General features: G+C 40.5%; 1 protein-coding gene across 13 annotated transcripts in view; it reads left to right on the top strand.

The window, feature by feature from the left end:
• PHLDB1 (pleckstrin homology like domain family B member 1) overlaps positions 1–27,300 on the top strand; it is a 240,117-nt gene that overhangs the window by 61,700 nt on the left and 151,117 nt on the right. For 12 of the 13 annotated variants that reach the window (XM_075191275.1, XM_075191282.1, XM_075191271.1 and 9 more), the window contains exons 3-5: positions 7,101–7,224; positions 12,232–12,402; positions 26,598–26,720. In XM_075191275.1, the coding sequence (XP_075047376.1) occupies positions 7,101–7,224; positions 12,232–12,402; positions 26,598–26,720 (418 nt within the window). Of the gene's footprint in view, positions 1–7,100; positions 7,225–12,231; positions 12,403–17,395; positions 17,710–26,597; positions 26,721–27,300 lie in introns of those variants that run through there. The other variant, XM_075191281.1, reaches the window with a different exon arrangement.

Here is a 27,300-nt window from a genome sequence, read left to right as displayed (position 1 = left end):
TGGTTTTTACATGATTAGACATTTCTTGTTGGGACATTTTCCTCTGCTCCTAGAGAAACTATAGTGAACTTTCTAGTCATTACAGAGAGCAAAGCATAAAAAAAGAGTAAATTTGCATCTTGGCAAAACCATGTTGCATTGGAGAGGGAGGTAAATTTAAAATGTGGGGACAAAGTTATAGCATACTTGCCAACTTTCAGGCAGTGACGTCCGGGAGATACTGGGCAGAGGGCGTGACTAGAGGGCAGGAGGGGGCGTGGTGTGGTGAAATGTCGCGATTTACCGCAAATTGCATTGTTGTGGCCAGGGAATTGCAGGATGCGGGAGACCCGGATTTCGGTCGTCTCCCGGACAATCCGGGAGAGTTGGCAAGTATGAGTTATAGTTGGGATAGGGCATGTCCTAGATCAACTTTAAATTTCAGTGTAAAAATAAAGCGATCAAGTATTTATGTGCTACATGAAAAAGCAGCCAGTAATTTCCCTATGTGCAAAATAAACTAATTTGCACCCCTTGCATTGTAACATGGTCTGTCCAGGAGCAAACTTACTCCTTTTTGCTTTGCTTTGCTCTCCTTAATGACTCAGGTCTTGTAAGTCAATTAAAGCCCCAGAATTCCATGCACAAGAATCAGCATTTTAGAGTTTCAAAATTATATTCTTCTCAAAGTGTTAAGGAACTCTCATATTCCCTCTCTCTCTCTCAACATGAAATTCAGAGTGGTAATGCCAGGTGAGGTAAGTGGGGGGTGGTTGTTACTCTTTGAGAATTCTATCAATATTTTGCTATGATGCCCAGAAATTTCTAGTTACACCCTTGCCTTGTATATTTCTTGTTTGTGACTTTGCCTTCTATTTATAATGGATCTATAGCAGAATTAAATAGACCTGCACTTCTTAGATTTTAACTTCCATGTGTTTTTATAAGTTTTACTATTAAACTTTTAACAGAACAAAATGTAGTGTTTGGAATTCTTTAGTTAAAATAAATGTTGCTTATTGCATTTTAGTAAAGGCATGTCTCTTATTTGTAATGTTGTGTACAAAAGTAATTTACAGCAATAATGCAGTTATTCTATATAGTAAATTCTGCTACTATACTTCCATAGCCATTATCTGTCATTACATAGTAACATATGTTTACGCAATAGGCAGAACATGTGGCCAAAACATCTACAAATACACCTATGCTTGAATATTTGGACTGTATTTCAATACGTACTTGCCTACTCTCCCAGAATGTTCAGGAGACTCACAAATTTAGGGAAGTTCTCCTGAACTCCTGGTAGAGTAAATCACCTCCCTGGATCAAACCCACTAGCCTACTGAAGTAGGCAGGAATTTGATGACACAACTTGTGGTGAATCATTACATCTGACCCCATCCCCTGTTGCTCGATGACAGAAATCATGGTATTGAGCAGTCTTTGACGCATCTTACACCCGTCATGGCCGATGCACTTGCCACTTGGACCCAGTGCCATAACAAGGGCGGTGCGGCTGGTACGGTTGCCCAGGGCATAAGTCCGGGGGGGTGCCACTGCCACCCGCTATCACACCAAGCAAGGAATGCAGTATGAGGCAGGACTGCCCGTCCTGCAACTTTGGCTTTTCGGCTGTCATGGTCTAAGGAGCAGTTTTGGCTGTCCACCAGAGACTTGATGATGCTCCACCTTCTGGGCAACCCACCAGCTTTGCCTCCATTCTAGAGCTGCCTGTCCTCCAGCGATGTAGGCAAGTAATATTTTAATAACCTCAGCATGTGATTTTCTCCCTTCCTCCCTACTGTCTCCCCCTTACATGTCAGTCTCACCCTCAGTCTGTGAGCCTGTCTCCCCCTCCCTCCCTTCTGTCTCCCCCTCAGTATGTGAGTTTGTTTTCCCCCTTCCCTCTGCTTCCTCCTTAGCCTGTGAGTCTCTATCTCCCTCCTCCCCTCTATCTGCCCCACTCCTTACTGTTTGTCACGGGCACTAGGAGTTCTACTCAGGATTCACCAGATGATAATGCTTACCAGAGGGGCGGGGTTTACACAGCGATCCTCTGGGCAGTAGGGTGAATAGTAGGAACGTTGTACAACAGCAGGTGGAGAGAGAATGTCAATGGAGTAGATAGGAGTCAGCAACTCGCAGCTATAATGGTAGGAAAGTCAGTGACTTGCAACTATGGTGCAGAGGCAGGTATCAACCAAGAAGAGCCGGGCGGACATGAATAGGTGAAGGAAGGTAACGGGAGAGTCAGTGGTCTGCGGATAGCAAGTTGTACCACTGCTGTGATGGGAAGACTTGTCCAGGTGCAGGTAGGTAGCGGAGAAGTCAGTGGTCTGCGGATAGCAAGTTGTACCACTGCTGTGATGGGAAGACTTGTCCAGGTGCAGGTAGGTAGCGGAGGAGTCAGTGGTCTGCGGATAGCAAGTTGTACCACTGCTGTGATGGGAAGACTTGTCCAGGTGCAGGTAGGTAGCGGGGAAGTCAGTGGTCTGCGGATAGCAAGTTGTACCACTGCTGTGATGGGAAGACTTGTCCAGGTGCAGGTAGGTAGCGGAGAAGTCAGTGGTCTGCGGATAGCAAGTTGTACCACTGCTGTGATGGGAAGACTTGTCCAGGTGCAGGTAGGTAGCGGAGGAGTCAGTGGTCTGCGGATATCAAGTTGTACCACTGCTGTGATGGGAAGACTTGTCCAGGTGCAGGTAGGTAGCGGGGAAGTCAGTGGTCTGCGGATAGCAAGTTGTACCACTGCTGTAATGGGAAGACTTGTCCAGGTGCAGGTAGGTAGCGGAGGAGTCAGTGGTCTGCGGATAGCAAGTTGTACCACTGCTGTGATGGGAAGACTTGTCCAGGTGCAGGTAGGTAGCGGAGGAGTCAGTGGTCTGCGGATAGCAAGTTGTACCACTGCTGTGATGGGAAGACTTGTCCAGGTGCAGGTAGGTACCGGGGAAGTCAGTGGTCTGCGGATAGCAAGTTGTACCACTGCGAGGAGGTGAGGACTTGTCCAGATGCGGATAAGTAGAGTAATAGTAATAGTCTATGGCTGTATGTATACAGCTGGAGAGCAGAGAAGCTTGTCCAAACAGATATGCAGGGTAACAGCTAATAGTCTATAGCGGGTATGTATACCACTGCTGAGTAGAGAAACTTGTCCAAGCAAGATATGCAGGATAACAGTTAATAGTCAATAACAAGTATGCATACCGCCGCTGAGTAGAGAGGCTTGTCCTGGTGCAGTCACAACAGGAGAGCTGGGAGGCTGTAGCGGGTATGGGAACCGCCGATGAGCAGAGCAGGTAATCCAGCAGGAAACGGAAGACACGAGCAGGAGAGCTAGGAGTCTGTAGCGGGTATGGGAACCGCCGATGAGCAGAGCAGGTAATCCAGCAGGAAACTGAAGACACGAGCAGGACACAGGGAACACCTTCAGAGACTGACAGGGAGTGAGAATCAAGATCAGGCAACGATACAAAGGCCACAGGTGTCTTAAATAGGGAGAGGTGATTGATCCACCAATTAAGTTAAAAGCAAGGTCATAAGAGTTCAGGGATCCTGCACATGCGCAGTCCTATCAAGATGGCGGACGGCCGCGGCTCAGGACAGGCGTCGGCAGGAAGGAGAGAGAACCACGCACAAGAGCAGAGGCACTCACGGTCCGGTGAGTGACACTGTTGTTATGCTCGTATTTTCACTATCAATAAATATTATCCACTGCGATCAATGTGGTTCCAACGCACAAAAGAGATTTAATAGCAAGATGTAACAATTTACAATAAAATAAAATAAAGTATAGCTAATACATACGCAGCGCATTGGATCCAGCAAATAGTCATTCAGTGATGATCACAGTGCCTGGTTTGTATACAATTTTTGGTACATAAAAAACAGTGATGATGTCATAAAGTAAATGAGACGATTGTAAAAGCATTCTCTATTGGTTCAGGATTTAGGACAGTTCAGTACAATGCAGGTCATAGGTCAGTTCAAACGATGCTCTCCAAAGGTGAGGGGCAACTCACTCCAACTGTTACCTACTTGTCTTCTCTCAGGAGCTCGCTAAAATACTGGTTCGAACCAGTCTATTAGCATTCCAAACACAATATAATTTTGAGCATTAATCCTTTATCATCCATAACTAGCATACGCAGGGTGCGATCGCTTAGCCGATAGTAGCAGATTTCTAATGGTAAAAAATGGCTTAGTATGACACTAAACATGATACATTTTCTATATCCTGAACATTAAATGTCAGATAAAGTGGTTTTAACATTATTATATTAAACTGTTAAAACTATTACATTTGAATAAAAGACTATGTGCTGGAACTTTATTAAAGTGAACTATTTACAAATGTAGGTGTTGGTGTAAATGTATTTATAAGTGTTCACTAGTGTTATTGCGTAATAACCCCTTCCATGCCGTTGCGTAGTATTTGCATATTTTTACATAAAATCTATTAAAGCAATGTTTATTAATTTTAAACAACTTCATCCAATTATTTGACTTCCACACTGTCTTGCCCCTTTCTATCTGTCTCCCCCTCTTCTCTGTCTACCCCTCAGCCTGAGAGTCTCTCCCTCCATCCTCTCTGCCTCCATCCTTCTTATTTGGCTATAAATTTAATGGGGTAGAAGCTATTAATGTATTGGTGGGACTATTCATTTAATGGGGATAGGGGCTATTAATATATTAGTATGGGCTATTAATTGAATGGGGTTGGGGCTTAATTGTGGGATGATTGTGGTGGCATGAGCTATTTATCATTTTGCTGCCTATTAATTTAAGGTGGGATGATGGCATGTTTATGAAATGTGAATGCTTTTAGTTTAATGTCAGGGATGGTAGAGGGGAAATATGCCTATTTATTAAATATGAATAATATTAATTTAATCTCGGAAGGGAGGCTTGATTATTGGGTGCTTTGTTTTAATGTCAGGGCTGGTAAGGGGAGGAATACCTGGGGGTAAATATATCAAGCTGCGAGATTCCGGCGGGTTTGAAAAGTGGAGATCTTGCCTATAGCAACCAATCAGATTCTAGCTGACATTTTGTAGCATGTACTAAATAAATGATAACTAAAATCTGATTAGCTGCTAAAGGCAACATCTCCACTTTTGAAACCCGCCGGAAACTCGCAGGTTGATACATTTACCCCCTAGAGTGTTCTTTAGCTTATTTGCTTTCTTTGAGGTGAATAATAACAATCTTTTTTCCAAACAGGTCCACAACAGGATCCAGCCAAGCCAGTAAGCTAAAGACAACAGCAACAGCACACTAGGTACCAGAGACTTAGACATCACTGGCCTGCCTCCAACACTTAGCAGTCCACTGATTGCTGGCCTTCCCAATTAGAATCCTTAATTCAGCTGGGTTCAGCCTCAGGCTAGATATGACAAAACACCTTTATCAGGTGTTACCACTAACCTCAATTAATGATGACACATGTGGGGAATCACCAATGAATCTGCCACTATAAGAACCTACTCAGTGTATTCCTCAATGCCTGAGTATCAATTGTGTCCCACATCGATACTCCCTCTCCAGGACTATACTAGGAAGAATAGCAGCTATTCATGTTTCTTCAACTCCTGTGTCTAGTCTCCCCAACAGCAGCACACTTATACTGTTCAAACACTGCCAACACAATCATGCATCTCATTACATGCTACGTGCTGTTTTTCCAGTGCCAACACCTCTGAGTAAATTGGTGAACCCTATACTGATTGAATCAGTAAAGTAAGGGGATATTGGTTGTGCCTTTATTATTATATTCATGCAGCTATAAATGCTCTTTGCTATATAAAGCAAGCCTGTATGATGCAAAAGTTGTTATATTGAATGAGTTGGTTGATGGCTGATCTGTTGTAAAAACAAGTAATTTTATGGGGGGTAAAAACGATGTGGCTACCTGCTAAAACTGAAACTACCCCTTAATGGGCAATCTCTCTTGAAGCGCATGTAAATTTCTGAAAGATCATTAAATGTGGTTTTGGCATTTTAACATGTTCTTCCCATTAGAAGGATATATTTGTTTAATCCCCCAAATAGGTGCATGTGTTTTCATGTACAAATAAGTGCATTTGCAGATTAATTACTACAGTCCAAGGTAATTGGATTTATCCATTGAATAATAGTACTTGTGGAATTAACAGCTAATCTCATAATTCGATGAAGAAAGAGAGCCAAGGATCAGAGCTGGCATTGTTGGTATATCTTCCTATTCCCTGTAGTACAGGCAGAAATACGGCCATACAAAGCAATTCAAAATCAGGTGATTAGAGAAAAATGACCTCATCTGACACTTTAAATTGCACAAACACCCTAAGCTTACAAGATCTTTGACATGGTAAAATCTTTGAATTTTATGATGTCCACAATTGACAAAATATGTGGCGAACTGGCTGTAATGTATGGACGGATAGATCACTGTTTCCAGGATATTCATGACTTCAGACATGCAGTACCAAGTTATGCCCGACTAAATTCTAATGGATTTTAATTATTGAGAATGACTGTTTAAGCAGCCAAACAAGGTGCTATATCAATTTGTCTAAAAGTAACCCATGCCAGAATATCCCAATTTGTTCAATCTCGCTACTTATGTATGACAAATATGCTTACAAATCTGGCCATCATCATTGAAGCAAATGGATAGGACCATGTGTGGCCAACTTGAGATTTGGTGAGAAACATACCAAAATGAGTGAGTCCTTACAATGATAGTATGTATTAAAAGTCCTCCAGTTAATACATTATAATTAGTAGTATTCATTAATTTCCCCACACACCACAACTGATCTAAAATATCTACATAGTAAGTGATGTATCTCTCCTATTATGGTGAATCCCAATAATTGAAATAATATAAAGAGAACCTGCAATAATACAGCAACAGCCACCATTTTAGACAGATGATGCAACTACTGAATTATAAGAGTTGTGTGTAGAAATTTTGGTCCTCGTTTATACCCCCAAACTGTTCACAAAAGAGATATGGATCATGGAAGTTGTCCTTCTCCCAGCAAATTGATAAAGAGATAATGACAAAAGATGTTTGCCTGTGCATAATGATGTAATGTTCTACCTTGGAGTCAGTTGTATCACTTTGTGTCCCACAGAGCACCCCATTGGATTTCATAGACACAGGAAAAGCCCTAAAGGTACAAACTGAGAAACCACACCTTGTGAGTCTTGGAAGTGGGAGGCTGAGCACCGCCATCACTCTACTGCCACTAGAAGAAGGTATTTATCTATATTAATAACCTTTAGGAATATTCATTTCCTTGTTAATATTTCTTCTAATCATTTATTTGGAACATTCTGTTACTACATAGTATATATTTTTGGTATATGGTTTATCAATTATAAATGACCTAAGCAATTGAAACACTGTCAGTTTTTGCCCTTCTGGATATAATTTATATAGAGAACAATTTAAATTAAAAGGAGATTAAAGCCCAAAAGAAGAATAAATAAAACCCAAAAGGAGAATAAGGAAATAATGTATTCTATACTGTGGATTATAAGGATTTTAAAAGTCACCAAGGAGTTTTGTGAACTTTAAACATAGATCATACATAGCACAATATTAAAATAAAAAAGTAGCTGGAGAAGAGGAGATTACCATTGATCGTTATAACCGGTTACAACACACACTCAACCTGCACTCACACTTTCAAACACACACATACACTAAGCCTCAGCGCAAGAAAGGACTAGACTAAAGATAAGCAAATAAATTGCACAGTTTATCTGGGTTGCTTTTGTACCGTCAGTAACTATTACTGACCACTCCTACTGGGGTCACCTTGCCACCAGACATTCGCTGATCGAGAATGCCAACTGCACAATTGCTTTAGGAGGATAGGGCTGTCACCACCAGGAAACGCTTACCTTTGGGCAGCGCCTATTTGCTGTGGGCTGGCTGGTATCTCCTGACTGCTTACTATGGATCATTACTGCTGGGTAGTGGGCAGAGCATTGACACAGAGATGCTAGGTTCAACACAGGACTGTCGGGGGAATGAATTAGAGTGCAAGCTCTTAACTGTTGGTCACAGGATATAGAAGGTAATAGGCCTCAGGCAGAATCTTCAAGCAGTGATGTTTATTGCTTAAGGGTCCTGATAAGGACGTTTACACACTAGTAGGAGGTACTAGTGGTCATCGAGAAATATAGATGGTATACAACTTTACATGGACAACAGGGCTCTTTTTATACAAGACATAACCTGGCAGGAAATAATCCAGCCTCCTGCCCCTTTAACAGTTATCTAGAAGTTTGTGTATGAGTCCTTATTGCATGCATTAGAAACATGGTGTCAGAATTTATCCAGCCCACAACTGATGAAGCTCGCTGGAAATGACACACTCAAGATTCTGGTAAGCCTTGTGCAAGGTCTGTGTGATTTAAAGTACAAGCACCTTCAAATTGAGATCAAGTTTACACCTATTTTGAAGATAGAGGAAGAGAGCAAATTATTATTGCAACTGCTAACAGTATTCCTCCCCCAAACTGGATGCAGATGAGTGGCAAGCTGAGTAGCAAGTAGGACAACTTCAGAGCTGAATTTGAAGTTTTTGCTTTAGCCACAGGCCTTACTGACAAGCCAGGAAAGATTCTGGCAGCCACACTGAGGATGGTGATGGGCAATAAATGTCATCACATTTCTAAGCACAATCTGTGCCTTACAGAGACAGAGCAAAAGGATATTAAAGCAGTATTAGATGCATTAAAGAAATACTTTAAACCTGCATAAAATGTGATCTATGAAAAGTAAATCTTTGGCTGTTGCAAACAAGATGAATGTAAAACAATTGACAACTTTGTTACCTGATGGAGAGAGAAAGCAGCAACATGTGAATATGGGGCAGCACGGTGGCTAAGTGGTTAGCACTTCTGCCTCACAGCGCTGGGGTCATGAGTTCAATTCCCGACCATGGCCTTATCTGTGTGGAGTTTGTATGTTCTCCCCGTGTTTGCGTGGGTTTCCTCCTGCTATGTATTCAGGCTAAAAAACTGTTGGTCACTAAATGAAAAGACTTAGTATGGGATTAACATTTTTTGCCTTCAGAAGTTACAAAAACAAATCTCTCCTACATGGCATACAGCCTCAGAAATAAATACATTTCCAATACAAAAAATCAGTACATTTGCAATGTATTGGCACACTGTACTATTAATTAAAATAAATGTATTCAATACGTTATAGGTGATCCAGCCACAATGGGTCTACCTGACCGTTTGTCTAGGGTATTCTGTACCTTTGGTAGACGGTAGATAACTCGAAAATAAAACACTGCAAGGCACAATTCACACGTGATGGCCAGCCTGATTGGGTGAATACAGGCTGCTGGAGACTAGGTCCCTGTGTGGGGAAAGATGCACCATGCTCCTAAATTGTGGATGTGGACTGTACTCTTTACAGGCGCAATCATGTGGTTCCTGCAAGTAGCTGAATGATAGGTGATGCCAGACTATGGAGAATGTTCTGCCCTTAGCCTGACAGTGGAAAAATGCTGTGCCAATTGCACCACTGTCAGGTCAAGAAGGTAAAAGACTACATGTAGTTATACCAGAGAGCTGTCATAAAGAAAGCATGGAACATTCAACTATGGCAGAGGTATTCCACATATACCATCGGAGGTATCTCAGAACAGCTCATCAACACCTATTAAAGCTACACAGACCTCTGCCTAACAGAGCACTGTTGAGCATCAGTTATGACCCCCTGACTGACTCAATCTATAGATGTACAGTATAGTAGACTTTTAGCTGTGTTATAATAGACACACACACACAAAAAGAAAAGAATGTGAGATGTTACAGATGTATCCTTATGTCTGCCCCCAGTGGTGCAATGTTATTGGTTAATATTGCCAGACTTTACATTTGACCTGGATGTGTTGTGTGTCCTGTTCCTGTTATTAACATGGCTTTAGTTATCTAGCTGTAAGTCCTTATTGCTTGCATCAGAAACAAAACCAGGAATGCAAGAAAGGTGTAACAATTGGTTTCCCTGCATTCACTAAAGATATTATTAATACTATTGTAATTACTTCAAGCTGTACTTAGTATTTAAAAACAGTAAGGGATTGGTCACATAATCCATTTTTAACAAATAGGCTATAAAAAATTGTGGTCTTCTGTAAAAAAAATAATAATCATTCCCTGGATGGATTCTGTGCATTCACCAATGACATTATCAATTCTAGCATTTACACAATATGGTCACACCCCAGTTTTCTTATTTTTCCATTTTAATACTTGTGGTAGAGTGCAATAAGCTATAAGCATTCTTTTGTTAAAAAATCGGTTTTGTGACCAAACTGTTATGTGGTTTCCATCTCTACACAACTTGTGTCAGGTGATTCCCCATGTGTGGGCAGCACCGTGGCTTAGTGGTTAGCACTTCTGCCTCACAGCACTGGGGTCATGAGTTGGATTCCCAACCATAGCCTTATCTGTGTGGAGCTTGTATGTTCTCCACGTGTTTGCGTGGGTTTCCTCTGGGTGCTCCGGTTTCCTCCCACACTCCAAAAACATACTGGTAGGTTAATTAGCTGGTTTTAAAATTGCCCTTAGTCTGTCTCGATCTGTATGTGTATATGTTAGGGGATTTAGATTGTAAGCTCCAATGGGGCAGGGACTGATGTGAATGAGTTCTCTGTACAGCGCTGCGGAATTAGTGGTGCTATATAAATAAATAGTTGATGATGATGATGATGTCTAATAAGTGCTGTTGTTGGGAAGTACTTGCCCTTAAAAACTATGTGCAGGCAAGATTCAACCCAGTTAAAAAGCACAGAAGGGGAAAACTTTGGCACGAGTTGATAAGCTTAACATGTACTGCAATAAGTGGATATATATATATATCTATATGATAGGGGCACCTTACCAGAAAACCTAATTAGACATAGTACTACTGTCTATACACCGGCCACTGTTTGGCATCTGTCGCCCTGCATACATGCACAATACAGGTTCATATGCACAAATCCCCGCCCTTTGATCTTAATTATCTCATTAGACAATTTGTTTGTGTTCAGCCTAGGAGTTTTACTGTGCAAGAACTTAACCCTGAATGCAGCATTCCCCTGCAGACTGTCACCTGAATAGCTAATTCCTACCTTAGAGGCCTGTGGAAAACCGCTGCATTTATCCCTATATATTATATATTATATGTATATTACATATTATATATTTTGCTATACTTCTTGAGACAGGCAGTGTTTAAGTATATTGGACTGTAGTAGTGTAATAGGGTATTGTTCCTTAAATATACATTATGATTTTTGGAATGGATAGTCTTCTGTCCTTGGTATTAATAGAATAAAATATAACAAAAATAGGTAAGTCAAAAACACTGCTAGAAATGCATTCCTCACACTAGAGATATACTAAGTAGGCTCTGGGTGTGGAGTACCTAACTGGGCAGGAATACACTGTAGGAAACTTTAGTTTTTAAGTAGAGAATCACCAAATTGAAAACTTAACATATATGAATCATCAGTAAATGAAGTTTCATAATTGTTGCCTGCCTAATCAACGATATCAGTTCATTCACAAATGTCATGACTGAATCCCACAACTAGTGAGAACCTCGCCTTCAATTTCATTACAGTTTCAACATCTGTTGGCAGCGCACACCCTGCCACAAGACTTTTTTGCTGTCAGTTTGCAAGGACAGAATAATGTGTATATCCCACGCGTTCAGTATTGCACTGATGTATATTTGTGCAAGTGGGGTGACAATTCATTGTGGACTCCATGTGCAAGACTGGATCACTTCCCCCTGAATATTTATAATCCAAACATTTCTAGACATGTTATCCCTTTTAATACTAAAACTGTATTTTTAAAATACACAAAATAATAAGGCACAAAAATATATTATGTATAATGTTTGGGGGGAGTGACTAGTAATGTGACCGAAAACTAAGAGGAAGTGATGTGATGTAGTAGGAGGATGTATGGTAAAATTACTCTATGTACTTACTGTTTTAGTAGTTTTCCTAAGGTAAGCACCTTTTGTGGATACCTGATGCTGTCGGACAATTTTATTTGAAAGTTCTCTGTTAATAAATGTTCAGCTTTATTTAACATTTAAATATATATAAAAATAAGGCAAAACATCCACATTTCTAACTAAAGTATGTTTGCCTGAAAATAATCCTTCAACTCATGGTCAATTCACCACAGAAAACACTAGCATACATATACTGACTTTACTGTTGTCTTTTTCCGTAGGCAGGACCACATTAGGTCATGCATCCAAGGACATTAACTTACGAGGTCCTGGTATTGCTGCTGAACATTGCTTCATTGAGAATATACATGGAGCTCTCGCTCTTCATCCATGTGGAAATCCCTGTTCTATCGATGGGCTTGCAGTTACTCAACCCACCCGACTGACACAAGGTAAGGATGGCCACCATTATTTTAACTTAGTAATTGAGGATAAAATTGATAAACCCTTGAAAACCAGAGATGATTTACATGTATATGACCATGCTCATTTATATGGTTGTGCATTGTGTCAGTTTCACAGGCAATTACTTTTTAATTTCTTATTCAACCCAATGTTATGTTATATTATTTATGGGACACGTAGGGGTTTCTTTTGGTAACATATTGAATAGAAGTTTTATACATCAATTAGGTAGGAAAAGCTAGCCAATATTGCAACAATTTTTCCTAGGGTTATTCTTACATAAATAAAGTAATGCTAAAAAATTACAATTGTTTTCTAGTTCTCTCGAGTATAGGCATACTAAATATATATATCTATAATACAGATCTTATGAAGTTATAAGAACGGGAATATTGACATGTTTTATTCTTGTTTGTTTGGTTTTATATTTGTTTTAACTTTTTCAACATTTGTTTTTTTTTTATCCATTTTTATCATTAGAGATTCTAATAAATCTCTATTTTTAAATCACAAACTAGACCTATTAGTTGATCCACTAGCAGTTAAATTATTTTTATGTCAGCATAGATCTAATAAATAATGTCTGACATGAGATAGCTGATTCAACTATCCTGAGCAATGACCCAGGTCTACCAACATGGAGGAAATACGTAGAGATGACACATAGTAACATCACTGGGATTACATGTGACAATGCAATATCACTCTGGTACTATTGGATTGTACAAACAGCATTCAGCTTAAAACTTTCTTTGTTCAAATTGCGGGGTTACAAACTGAACAAAATGGATCCTTGTCCGCACCAAATCGCTGTAATTTTCTTGAAGATGTTTCTAAACTTCGATCTGTAGTATGGTACTGGCAGATGTGATGTTTCTAAATGTAATTTTGCATTATAGGGTTTGGTTCACTATTTCTATTTTATTCCAATAATCTTATACCCATGTAGTTTAATCAGGTCAACCCTGGACTACCCCTATTTAGTGGAATGCTGCCTGGAATCCAGACATGTTTATTCCTGTTGTTCCAGGTTACAAGTGGAGAAATTGGAGTGTCCATTAGTTTAGGTTTTCTAAATATTTGTATTTGTTGTATCATAGAATAATGTCATTCTTGACACTGAACAAAACAAAATACACTTTAATGTCAGTTAAAAAACGTTAAAGCAATGGGCAGCTCGGTGGCTTAGTGGTTAGCACTTCTGCTTCACAGCACCGTGGTCGAGTTTCATTCCCAACCATGGCATTATCTCTATGGAGTTTGTATGTTCTCCCTGTGTTTGCATGGGTTTCCTTCGGGTGTTTCCTCCCACACTCCAAAAACTTACTAGTAGGTTAATTGGCTGCTATTAAAATTGACCATAGTCTTTCTCTGTCTGTTTGTTTATGTTAAGGAATTTAGACTGTAAGTTCTAATGGGACTGATGTGAGTTCTCTGTGAAATGAATCAGTAATAATGTAACCTAAAAAGCAGATGGATGGTACTTCAAAGGTGCATTTATCCAATTTACAAAAGAGCCGGTTGGTACGGAGTCGTGAAAGAACCTATTTGACATGGGCACAATGTGATTTCAGATTATTGGACAAGATAAGAATGTCATCCAAGTAGACAATAACTGTTTTGTACAGGAGGTCATGGAAGATTTCATTGACATAATGCTGAAATACCGCTGGGGCATTACTCAATCCAACTGGCATGACAAGGTACTCGTAGTGTCCGTCACGAGTGTTAAAATCGTTCTGCCATTGGTCCCCTTCACAAATTCCAACTAAATTGTAAGTCCTTACCACGTTTGGTAAAGATGGTGGCACCTCTGACACGATCACACAGTTCTGTAATAAGGGGCAAAGGATAATGATTTTTAATGGTTATATTGTTCAAACCTTGAAAGTCAATGCAGGGGCGGAGACCACCATCTTTTTTCTTCACAAAAAAAAAACCTGCTCCAGCAGGTGAGGAAGATGTACGGATAAACCCCTTCTCATGGTTTTCCTGGATATAGTCAGACATTGACCTAGTCTCAGGGAGAGAGCACTGGTAGGTACGCAACCTAGGAGGTGTTTTCCCTGGTATGAAATCTATAGGACAATCCTACTCTCTATGTGGTGGTAAGGAGTCAGCACCAGCTTTACTGAAGACAGCAGAGAAGTCCTTGCAGCGCTGTACAGAGAACTCACTCACATCAGTCCCTGCCCCATTGGAGCTTACAGTCTAAATTCCCTAACACACACACACACACACACAGGCAGACAGACACAGACTAGGGTCAATTGTGGGCAGATGCGGGAAATTGCCATACACTCCCAGAAGTCCAGGAGACCCATCCCGAATCCGGGAGTCTCCCAGACATTCCAGGAGAGTTGGCAAGTATGCGGTAGAGGGATCTTCGGATCCCTCACCGCAAATTACCCGCTCTCCCCTCCGGTCACTATTGCAAAGGTAACTACTTTGCGATAGTCACCAGAGGACATAGGAGACAGGTCTTGTTTTTCGTGACTGCTACTGATAGTCACAATATTTCAATCTTTATCTTTGCGATAAGGATTGAAATGGATCTTCCTGAAAAAGTTATGGTTAATAAATATGCCCCTATGTCAGCGGTTCCCAAACTGTGCGCCGCGGCGCTTTCACAGGGGTGCCGCGATCCCTAGCAAGAAAAGGAAGAGAAATAAAAACAAACAAAAAATCTTACCAATATTCCAGCGCCGGATCCTCCTCCTCACTGACTGCCGGGCGTGACGTCATCACGTCCGTCAGCCTCAGTGAGGAGCAGCAGCAGAGAGGACGTCAGGAAAGAAGGTAAGTAAAGAAGAGTGAAGGGGGGCACAGAGACACTGAAGGGGGACAGAGAGACACTGAAGGGGGACAGAGAGAGACACTGAAGGGGGACAGAGAGAGACACTGAAGGGGGGCACAGAGAGACACACTGAAGGGGGACAGAGAGACACACTGAAGGGGGACCGAGAGAGACACTGAAGGGGGACCGAGAGAGACATGATGAAAGGGGACAGAGAGAGACACTGAAGGGGGACAGAGAGAGACACTGAAGGGGGGCACAGAGAGACACTGAAGGGGGGCACAGAGACACACTGAAGGGGGGCACAGAGAGACACACTGAAGGTGGACAGAGAGACACACTGAAGGGGGACCGAGAGAGACACGCTGAAGGAGGGGGACAGAGAGAGACACGCTGAAGGAGGGGGACAGAGAGAGACACTGAAGGGGGGCACAGAGACACACTGAAGGGGGGCACAGAGAGACACTGAAGGGGGACAGAGAGACACACTGAAGGGGGGCACAGAGAGACACTGAAGGGGGACAGAGAGAGACACTGAAGGGGGGCACAGAGAGACACTGAAGGGGGGCACAGAGAGACACTGAAGGGGGACAGAGAGAGACACTGAAGGGGGTCACAGAGAGACACTGAAGGGGGACAGAGAGACACTGAAGGGGGGCACAGAGACACACTGAAGGGGGGCACAGAGAGACACACTGAAGGGGGACCGAGAGAGACACGCTGAAGGAGGGGGACAGAGAGAGACACGCTGAAGGAGGGGGACAGAGAGAGACACGCTGAAGGAGGGGGACAGAGAGACACACTGAAGAAACGGGACAGAGCGAGACACTGAAGGGGGACAGAGAGAGACACTGAAGGGGGACAGAGAGAGACACGCTGAAGGAGGGGGACAGAGAGAGACACGCTGAAGGAGGGGGACAGAGAGAGACACGCTGAAGGAGCGGGACAGAGAGAGACACGCTGAAGGGGGACAGAGAGAGAGACTGAAGGGGGACAGAGAAAGACACGCTGAAGGGGGACAGAGAGAGACACTGAAGGGGGGCACAAAGAGACACTTAAGGGGGGCACAGAGAGACACTGAAGGGGGGCACAGAGAGACACTGAAGGGGGACAGAGAGAGACACGCTGAAGGGGGACAGAGAGATGGCGAAGAAGGGGACACAGAGTGTGAGATGGCGAAGAGGGAGACAGAGTAATATGGTGAAGGGGCGCAGTGATATGATGAAGGGGCACAATGTGATAGTGAAGGGGCCTAAATACATCTTACGTCATTTTGACCTAACTACTTAAAAACGGGACTACCCGGTAATTATTTTGGCTTAGGGGTGCCTTGGAAAAATTATGATGACCTTAAGGGTGCCTCGAACTGAGAAAGTTTGGGAACCACTGCCCTATGTGATATATAAATACTATGAGCGACCAAAGGTTTAGATTGGATTTAGGGGACGATATACCTGTTGTATAAACTTTTGTCTATTATCCTGCATTACAAAACATTCTACATATCTGCATATTCTTAAAATAAATTCCGATTTGCAAATTAGTAGGTGATGTTTTCTTGAGCTCTATCAATAGGTACCCCAAGGTAGATATTTAACATATGAAAAACAGCAATTACAAATATCATGAAAAGCATAAAACAAAAAAACGACTACTGGTAAGGAAGGATGAATAAAACTGATTTAGTGCAGAGATGCAAAAACGGGAAAAACTTAAAGGGACAAGAGGAGAGTGGAGTAGGAAATTGACGGGGAGGGATCAATTAAAAAGTACTACAATTAACTGCAAGAGAGTGTCCGAGGATCAAAAAGGGAACCATAAGTAAGAAAAGTGCTGTGATCGCAAAGTGGCATAAAAGTAATTTTAAGTATAAAATTATAAAGTGTAGTCATAAATTATTCTGACCACCATGTGCAGGATATACAAGAAAGTTAATCTAAATTTCTTGCACGGTGTAATTACCAGAAACGTAGATTAAAAAAACAAAACAAAACAAAACAAAACACAAAGCTCCACGGTGAAAAAGAATGAGTCAGGATTGCACAGTTATACATAACAGCATCAACCAGATTTTTATGGGTAGGACGGAGGGGTGGCATATTATTCCCTCCCTTTCCTGCCCCTTCCATGGATGAAAAGTAAGAAAGCTTGGGATTGGTTTATTCTAGAGCACCATAGAGAGGATCCCCTCCTCTTGAATTTTAGCCAGCTGCAGGGAAAGAGAGAAAAGAAGAACAAGGGAGAGTGAAAAAAAGAAGGCGCCGGTGAAGAGTACAGCAAGACAGTCTCGGTGCTGGAGAGAAACCACAATAATGTGGCAAGCAGCGAGCCGGTAGTCACTTTATCTGTGTTTGGTGTTACATGGGTCCCTAATGTTTGGGCTGAGAGGACAGAAACCGGCATACACACAAGCAAGGATTTCTATGTTTGGGCTCGGATGTACATGCATATATACAAGCAGACATTGTGGATTCATCGTTTTACATATACGGATGAGGTAAAAATCTCAGGGAAAACTGGTACACAAACGAGTCTACCTACACGTTTTCGAGGATATGGCATTGAGTTTTCCAGGAATATTGGTCCATAAATCGATGTTACAGTACACATATAATATTTAGAGCCTGGCACACATTGGACTGAATCAGAATACCTTATGTAGGAAGAGTGAGTCATTTCAATGCCAGGGAACAACAGCCCCCTCCCCCAACAAAACAGCAGGCAATACCCGTTTCATGTATCATAGTCAGGAAATACACTACATAACATTTCCCAACTATGTGCATTCTAACATATCCACTTTCAGCCATGCCTAAATATACCAACTTACAAGTATGTATAAACATATGAAAAGTATTGGTGTCACTGGGCAGCTCTCTCGGGAAATGTACTTCTGTGCTCAGAATAGCCTTTTTTACCCTGATGATTCTCCTTATTTAACAGCAGATCATATCGGTTGACAGTTTTTTTTTTTTTTTTTTTTTGGGAAATTATATCCAATTTCATATTTAGTGTAGTTATTGTTGCTGTGTGTAAAAATACAATACTGTTTTGTTCTGTCTTTCGGGGACATCGATGTAGCTGGCTGTTTTAATTCTAGTTGCATTATTCAATTGTTATTTGAAGTCTGAGTAGAGGACCAATTTGCTGACTTTTTCCTAAAGTCTTCATGGACAATGAAATTGTATCCTGTACTGTAGATATAAGAACATTCTAAATTGGCACTAAAAGTCACCAATGCATTCTGTGACTATATAAAGATATGAGGTCACAGGTTGTGAATTATTTGATATCTGTATCTAAAGAGAACAGGATACATACAGCATGTCATATCATACTAAAATAGTATTTTTAAATTAATGGTAATAAGTCAAGTAAATGTCTTGATTATAGTGTTACAATTTTTAAAAATGTTTGATTTAAAAGTAAGAATAAGTGATCAGTAGACTATAAACTGGTGCACAGATTACTTACTTTTTTAAAATGTACTGTAATATTATAAAGAGGCTCTGATTGTTATGGGCAACACAACTCTTTTCATGTGAACCAGATTTAACAAATGTCCTTGAGTATTTAGGTACTCCATTTTTAAGGCTAGGACACACTGCAGTGTTTTCAGACGATTATTGGGGCAATCGGATGATAAAGGACTAATTGGCCCGATATCACAGCAGTGTGTACCCTGGAACGATTATCGTTCCAAAGCCAATGAAATCGGTGATCGAGATTTTCAAATTGACTTGAAAATCTCGTTCAGCAATGGAACAGTGTTGTTCCAAATTTGCAGTGTATATGCATTCACGATCCATAGAGTTTAGAGTCATGAACTTTTCAGCTGATGATTATGACAGATGAAGAGCACAGATCTGAAGGTAAAACGTGTATAGTGTATACACATGAAGCGGCATGCTGATTGGGATTTTTTTTCAGTCATTGGTAAAATCGTTATAAATACCTCATGGGTCAAAAATGTCAGTAATGTGTACCTAGCCTAAGTGTGTGTAGTCAATGGCAGCTTGCATGATCCTGTCAATTTGTAATTAAATAGGTGCTTGCATGCTGTGCATTAAATGCTAATGCTTTTGATGGCGATTGCTGGGTGAACTTTGAAAAAATGTGGAGAGGTCAGTTTGTAAGCATTTCTCAAGCAATCATATGTTTTCCTCTAGGACACTGAATGCTCCCCATTCTTTCAAACAACTTCCAGATTAATTCTCTCAATAAAACTATGCCCTTTCTGAATTCCTAGATAAATATTAATACTTTTTTCTTAAGTTATGGATTAGATAGTTTTCTGAACTGTTTTGTGTCACTGACCTTTTAATTCGCTGCAATCTTAGGGGCACATTTATCAACAGTCGCATAAAATGAAAAATAGTTTTCAATCCTTATCGCATTGATAAGGATTGAACTATCATCATCATTATCATCACCACCATTTATTTATATAGCGCCACTGATTCCGCAGTGCTGTACAGAGAACTCATTCACATCAGTCCCTGCCCCATTGGAGCTTACAGTCTAAATTCCCTGACATACACATACACACATACAGACAGACAGAGAGACTAGGGCCAATTTTTGATAGTAGCCAATTAACCTACTAGTATGTTTTTGAAGTGTGGGAGGAAACTGGAGCACCCGGAGGAAACCCACGCAAACACGGGGAGAACATACAAACTCCTCACAGATAAGGCCATGGTCGGGAATTGAACTCATGACCCCAGCGCTGTGAGGCAGAAGTGCTAACCACTATGCCACCGTGCTGACCATTTCTCATATTTATTAAAAAATCTCCACAGGAGCAGCAGTCACGATAAACTTACCTTTTCACTGCCTCTTCGTTCCTGAAGCTGCTGTGCGATCCATAGAAGTCTTGTGCGCATGCTCTGTCTGAAAACTTCTCCGCACTTCACTGTTGCAGAGAGCGGAGTGTGACGGAGGGATCATGTGATCCCTCCACACAAGCGCTGTAAAGCTCTGCTCTTCGGAGCAGAGCTGAACAGTGCTGAAAAATAGCAGAAACAGTAATGTACGTCAGCCTGAACTCGTGTACATTACCGTGTGTGTTAAACCATTTCTATTCATTGTTAAATTGCGGTACATAGCAGTCCCCATAGACATCTATGGGGACTGCTATTAAAAAAAAAAGTGCAAAGCAGTAGATATCTATATCTGCTGCAATACACTGTTGATAGATGAGGCAAATACTTCAATTGGCGTCTATTCCCCGAAAACTGCTGTTTTCAGGGAATAGACGCCAATTGAAGGTTTAATAAATAGGCCCCTCAATGTCTTGTTTTCTAAAAAGGTGATTAGAATGTACCATATGCAGTGCAGGACATAGTCATAAGTTATTTCATTGATAAGTGTACATACTTCCAAAACCTTATATGTATTATCAAAAAAGACCAAAATGGCAATATAAGATGGTAAGTGGATAGATTGTAAGCTTGCGAGCCGGGCCGTCTTACATCTCTGTTTGTCTGTATTACCCAGGATTGTTTTATTACTATGTTTGTTTTCAAAACTAAAGGTCTGTGGAATTTGCTGGTGCTATGTAAATAATTGTTGATGATGGTATAAATGTTGTCTGTGCCTTGCTTGATATAACCTTTAAAAATATATACAATGTGGGTCACTTCAAAATACTGCACACTATTTTCTATTATAATTTATTTACTATCACATTTAGACTGGCTATATCTAATTTATCATTTATTTTCCTCACAATTAACTATTTGACCCTCACTTATGTATTGGTAACTTATGAAAGCTAATTAAGACATCTAATCGATTTATTTGCGTGTCTTAATATACATCCTTTGTAAAATATAAAACTTAAGGCTGAGCAAAATGTGTCCTGTTGAAAGTAATGGTCGCGTACAATTTTGTCTCTATTCAGCGATTTCAAAACTGCAGATTACAGCTAAATAAAAATGTATTTAATTCGGTGCTGCAAATTGAACTTCAGCTTGTCTAGATCTTAGCATAAGTACACTCCATATAGCATATCTTGTACTGGCAATTTTTTTGTATGTAACACGTGTATTTTTCTAAAACGTATATTCATGTAAAAGTTTATTTTATTGGTCACCTTCTTCATCCATAAAATTTGCCTGTGTTTTTTTTATGTAACATCATGTTCAATTAATGATACCATCTAAATTGTGTTCTCTGGTTTTGAATCTTGTCTGGGCACATTTTCATAGCCCCAGGATGAGGCTTGTTAGGAAATGTCTAAAACAAACAGCATTACAGAGCATGTTATCTGCCTTTAAGGAAGAAATTCATCACACTGTGTGACTCTTCTGATTTCATGAGTTGCTCTAAACTCAATTTTAACTCCATACTCTAATCACAATGACTTTTTTTCTTTTTCATTCTTATATTAAGTATTCATTCTATATAAGCACTTCCCTCATCTGTTCTCATCGCCACTATCATCGTGTAGTTGTTTGCTAGGTAAACTTTGTTTCTTGTTTTTATTTCATTGCTTGGCATGTTTCTTCAATTTAGTTTTGTAATTTGTATAGTTTATCCTAGATAATGTTGCATAAAAGAAAAAAACATTTAGAAGACAATCAAACCGTTAACTCTTTCAAAACCTTGTTCAAAACCTTACCAACCTCAAGACGAATGTTTGGTCCCCATAGAAATCCCTATATCATAACTTAGAAATCCTAATGACTTCCAAATCATGGGATCAATCAATCATTAGTAAAGCTAGACGTTACCATTCACATCTACCTATTTTCTGTCCCTTTCACGTCTAATATCTACACCTATATTCAAATTGTTAGCTATTGCAATTTAAAATATATCAATATATATGTGCAAGTTACAGGCAATTACTAATCATCTTAAATCTGACATAGAATCAATCCGTTACAATATTTCTTATTTCTATTACTAATGTAGATAATGTCACACAATCCTCTTTTAACTAGGTAGGGCGAAAGATAGGCAACAAAAGTAAAAGGTAGATGCAATAATGATTGTGATAAAACTGCCAAAACTCGACATATCGGACATTAGGTGGCCCTAAACTTGAACCACTTATGACATTCATTGGTTTCAGCATAGTAAGTTACAAGTATGTTGTTTCTGGATGACTTATAAAGGAAATTGTGCAGGATTTTTTTTTATATCATTGTAATATACTGATTTTACTATATCGTGTGGCAGTTTGTATAGGAAACGCATTCATTTCTGAGGTTTTGATTTCTGATGCGATAAGCATTTAAGGAGTCTGTTGTGTAACTTTGAGAGGAAGTCCTCATTAAGGCTATCTAAGTCTATTCAATGTGAGTGACCAACACTTGAATACACAACAGGGAGTCATTACCTGTAACCTGCCTGGATAAAGGGAAAGGAAACGTCTGAACTATCTGTCTACTGTAAATTTTGTTAAGTATAAATTGCATTTAAATCCCTATTTTGGGAAACCTATTTGTGGCTGGATCATGTAGAAATGCATTTCAATTAGTGATGTAGGCACCAATGTATATAATTGTAAATGCACTTATGTTGTTACATTGGGATGTGTTTTTTGTATGGAGATGTATTGTTTGGGGTTTTGTAACTTTCCTATAGAAGTCCCAAGATAGCAAAAGAAGGGAGGGGATGTATTTTTGAAACTGTCTAGGTAAACTTATGCTAATTAGCCCTGTTCATCACTCAATGACCAACACTTTTGTTTCGCCTGTATACGCAACAGGGGGCCGCTGCCTTCCTGTCTGGTGTGGTTGCATCCCAGATAATGCAAGCAGCAAGTTTTAGCATATAACAGTAGTGTAAATATTGTTAACTTTGCATTGCATGTAAATCCATGTTTGGGAAAACATATTGTATCCTGATACTAAAAATAACTCGGACATATTGGGGTCAGGGAGAATCAGGGGGCGGCGTTACCCCCTGCAAGAGTTATGTCAAAACTGTATAAAAGTGGGCTGTTTGAGCAAGTAATGTGTCATACCATCTGTACCTTTCTGGATGTCACTAGTACCTTCAACTAGTGGCTGTAACTGTCCTTATTAGGACACTGGAGCTAATAAAACATAATTTTGCTTCAAGAACCTGGCTTGACGACTACTTACCCTGCTGTAAAATCCTGTAACCTACATATTAGACCCAAATCTAATCAGTTCTCCGGTTGTTCTGAGGTGGAGCCAGCATTCCAGTACCAAAGTATGGCCCGCTACCTGCAGCTCAGGCCAGTGTGATGGGCCGGGGGGGGGGGGGGGGGGAACATCCACAGCAACCCTGATTTGAAGGCGAGAGGTCAGGTATACCAGCCCAGGTGTACCAGCAATGGGGTACCCTAGCAGCGGAAATGACCTAGAAGGAAGCGGTTCTAGGTGCCGGTGTAGGAGCCTAGTGGTGGCAGCAGGATCCTCCTATTGCAACAAGAGGGGCGTATTTGGGATAAAGTAAGGAAACGTTGGCAAAGTAAGCCCAGCCTGGTCCCAGCAACAACAGACTAGGTAGTCCATCTGATCACATTATCCTTCTAGTAATTCACCACAAAGCAAAAACACAAGTCCCATCATTTAGCTATATAAATAATTGTTGATGATTTGACTACTAATCAGCTTCAATGTGTTGTTACCACTCCGGAGACATTTTAATTACTCTTGAATTATAGAAGCATACTCGAAGAACCCTTTTATCAATTTTACATGCATTGTCCGATAAATAAAACCACAACCCCCCCATTCCTTCACTCTAAAACACAGACACTTTTTTACACAGGAGGGGGGTACATTCCATCCTCTCCTCCACATCTTGCTCCGTGCCAGTTTCACACAGATTAAAACTGTCTGTAATGTTTCTCACTAAATCACAGTTTTTGCACAGAATCTTTATACAGATATACAATGTCCTAACAATTGTACTAGGATCGCTGGATTCACTGTAATTTTGTCTTTGGATACTCTTGCATTTTGTCTCTACTAAAAATGTTAGTAAGAATCTAATTGCAACTGTTACAAGGTTCATACTGCACATCTGTTTTTCCAATTCTAATTCATATACCAATCTTTATGCAGATACATGCCACTGATCTGTTTTGCTAGGTTTTCGTCTCGTATACATTTCAGGTGACTCCTTCTCATATCTCTTAATTTATCTGGATCCATGTGTCCCTTGTGAAAGGGGGGTCCTGCTCTTATAAATCATTTGTCCAAAACCTACTCGCCGTATAAGAAACTACAGAGACTCTATTCATGGAGGTGGATAGGAGAGGGGTCTTCCTGGTCTTCATTTCTGTAGGTGAAGAGTTCAGTAGGGAGCTGTTGTAGTCTGAGGCAGTCTATTACTAGTCTGCCGGTCGGTCTGTCAATATAGCGTGTGCAAGCTAAGGGTGACTGCATGCACTTCACCCACCTGTCTGTATCAAGGCAGCTTGGGCTGTGGACAGTGACTGCAGTTGTTTTCTGCAAAATCAATCCAGGCTCTCTGGAGATTGTCACAGGAGGACAGAGACACTCCAGAGATGGTATAATCCGTGACTGGAACAGCGAGGTAGGTTGCAGTGGAGCTTGGTAACAGGTTTGAGGGGTCCACTATGAGTAGATATTTCCTGGGATCTATGGCACAAAACAGTCTCTTGACTTGGCTCGAACAGGATGTAGTGGACAAATTCCAGGGAGTGCCGTGAGACAGCAATAATTTTACTGTCACTTGTCCTCGCTGCTTTCAGTGAGGTCACACAGAAGGTTTGAGGTGAATAGAGGACAATGTACCCCTAGATTTTTTTTTTTATATTGTGGGCTCGGTGTTAAGGGAACTCCTGAAGTGCACATCTTGCTTGGATGACGGCTACGCCACACCCTTTTTTTTTTTTAAAAATCCCAAATCGCGCTCTCTAACCACAGTAGGACGGGCTTGTAATGCTGCCACCAATAGGCTCCTACACTGGCACCTAGAATCACTTCCTTCTGGGTAACTTTCGCTGCCATGGTACCCCCTTGCTGGTAACTCTGACCTCATGCCTTCAGGCCAGGGTTGCTGTGGATGGTTCTCCACTCACCTATCACACTGGCCAGAGCTGTAGGTAGCGGGCAAAACATTGGTGCTGCAATGCTGAGTCTATCTTCCAAACAGCCGAAGAACGGATTAGATTTGGGTCTTATCTGCAAGTCACAGGAATTACAGCTGGGTAAGTAATTGTCAAAGCAGATTCTTGAAGCAAATTTATGTTTATTGGCTCAACTAGTCCTAATAAGGACAGTTACATTCACTAGTTGTAGGTACTAGTGACATCCAGGAAGGTACAGTTGCTATAATACATTACATGGTCAACAGCTTTTTTTATATAGATTCTGACACAAATCCTGCAGGAGATAAATCAGCCCCCTGATCTGGGATGGCTCCACCATGTCCGAGTTGTTTTTAGTATAAAGATGCAATAGGTTTCCCAAAACATGGATTTAAATGCAATGCAAAGTTAACAAAATTTACACTAATCTGTAATCCTAAAACTTGCTGGTTGCATTATTTGGACAGGATCTGAGATGCCGGATGAAAAGCCACACGAGAGAAAGGCAGCGCCCCCCTGCTGTGTATACAGGCTAAACAGACGTGTTAGCCACTGAGATGATAAGGTCTGATTAACATGAGTTTATCTGCCTTCAGACCGTCACAGAAACAAAGCCAAATTTCCACTCCTGGCCCTGTCTCAGCAATAAATATATTTCCTATACCAAAATACACACAATATAAAAAATAAGTACATTTCTAATACACATTCAACAATCAGTACATTTCTAACAATAAAAATTGGCACACTGTGCTAATAATTTTAGATAAATTATTACAATAAGTTATTTACTAGTGATCCAGCCACATATCTTTCCACCCCCCCCCCCTCTAATTTCTGCATTCACAGGAAATTATGCATTACAACATTCTGTTTGTGTATGTAACACTTTGTATGTTATCTATCCAAATTACCTGATATTTAAAATAAACTAATATGGTTTTATGTGGGATTGAAAGTTCACTTTGAGAATTATCATTATAATAAGTACTTTGAGAAACATGGTACTGAAGCATTATAACCACGGCTTGACTTGCATACAACGTGACAGGTCTCAAAATGTTTATTCAATTGCAAACAAAGGGCATCAGCCCTGATACATTGTACTATTCTTTGTTCAATTTGCAAATTAATTTTGTAACTTTATGCAAGTTAAGCCTTGATTATTGTATTCAGGTACTTGCTTTATTATGGCAGAGTGGGAAATCCTGTCATATTGTTTTCTTGTCCTTGCAGTAATATTTGAAATAGCCGATACCGATATCCTCTGTATTGTTTGTAAATATTATAATGACTTTTAATATACTTCTACTAAGCTCTTATGGTGCCTCTTATCTCTGTAGGTTGTATGATCTGTCTGGGTCAATCCACTTTTCTGAGATTTAACCACCCAGCTGAGGCTCACTGGATGAAAACAATGATTCCTTCCACTGGGAGGAGCCCTTCATCAAGTCTGCACCCTAATGGTAAGATCTGTATGGACCAGTTGTGATCTGCAAACATGCTGTTTGTTATTACTGAATATAATTTAATGTTGCCAAAACTTAGTCATAACTGGATTAAAATAGATAATTCATTGAGCGCATTTTGATAAAATTGCCTGCTCATCAACAACAGCAGCAAAAAATACAAAAATTGGTCTTGTCACTTTTTCATATAAAACATTAGCTTTTAACTCATTATTTGTAGAATTGTCCATTAAGGAAGTTGAAAAGCATGTCCTAATCGGAACCCAATATATGCAGCTTTCTGAATTGGTGAGTCTGAGACAAATATCTGGAAAATGGAAACAATAAATGCGCCGAATAAATCACAAGATATGTAGCAGATAATGGAATTACTGCAGGTTGCAACGTTACAGGCATATGCTCATCACAATTGATGTGATTATATAGTAACTGTCAGTGCTTTGGATTGAAAATCCGTAATTATAGGTGTTACAGGATGGACCGCCTATGCAACCCTGTCTGTTGTTGCTGTGAACCAGCTGGGCTTACTTTACCACCATTCCCTTTCGTTATCCCAAATGCGCCCTCTCACCGCCGT

Source organism: Mixophyes fleayi, chromosome 11, assembly GCF_038048845.1.
Source record: "Mixophyes fleayi isolate aMixFle1 chromosome 11, aMixFle1.hap1, whole genome shotgun sequence".
Taxonomy (NCBI): domain Eukaryota; kingdom Metazoa; phylum Chordata; class Amphibia; order Anura; family Limnodynastidae; genus Mixophyes; species Mixophyes fleayi.
The sequence above is the reverse complement of the archived record's forward strand: the minus strand, read 5'-3'. Positions and strand labels throughout refer to the sequence as shown.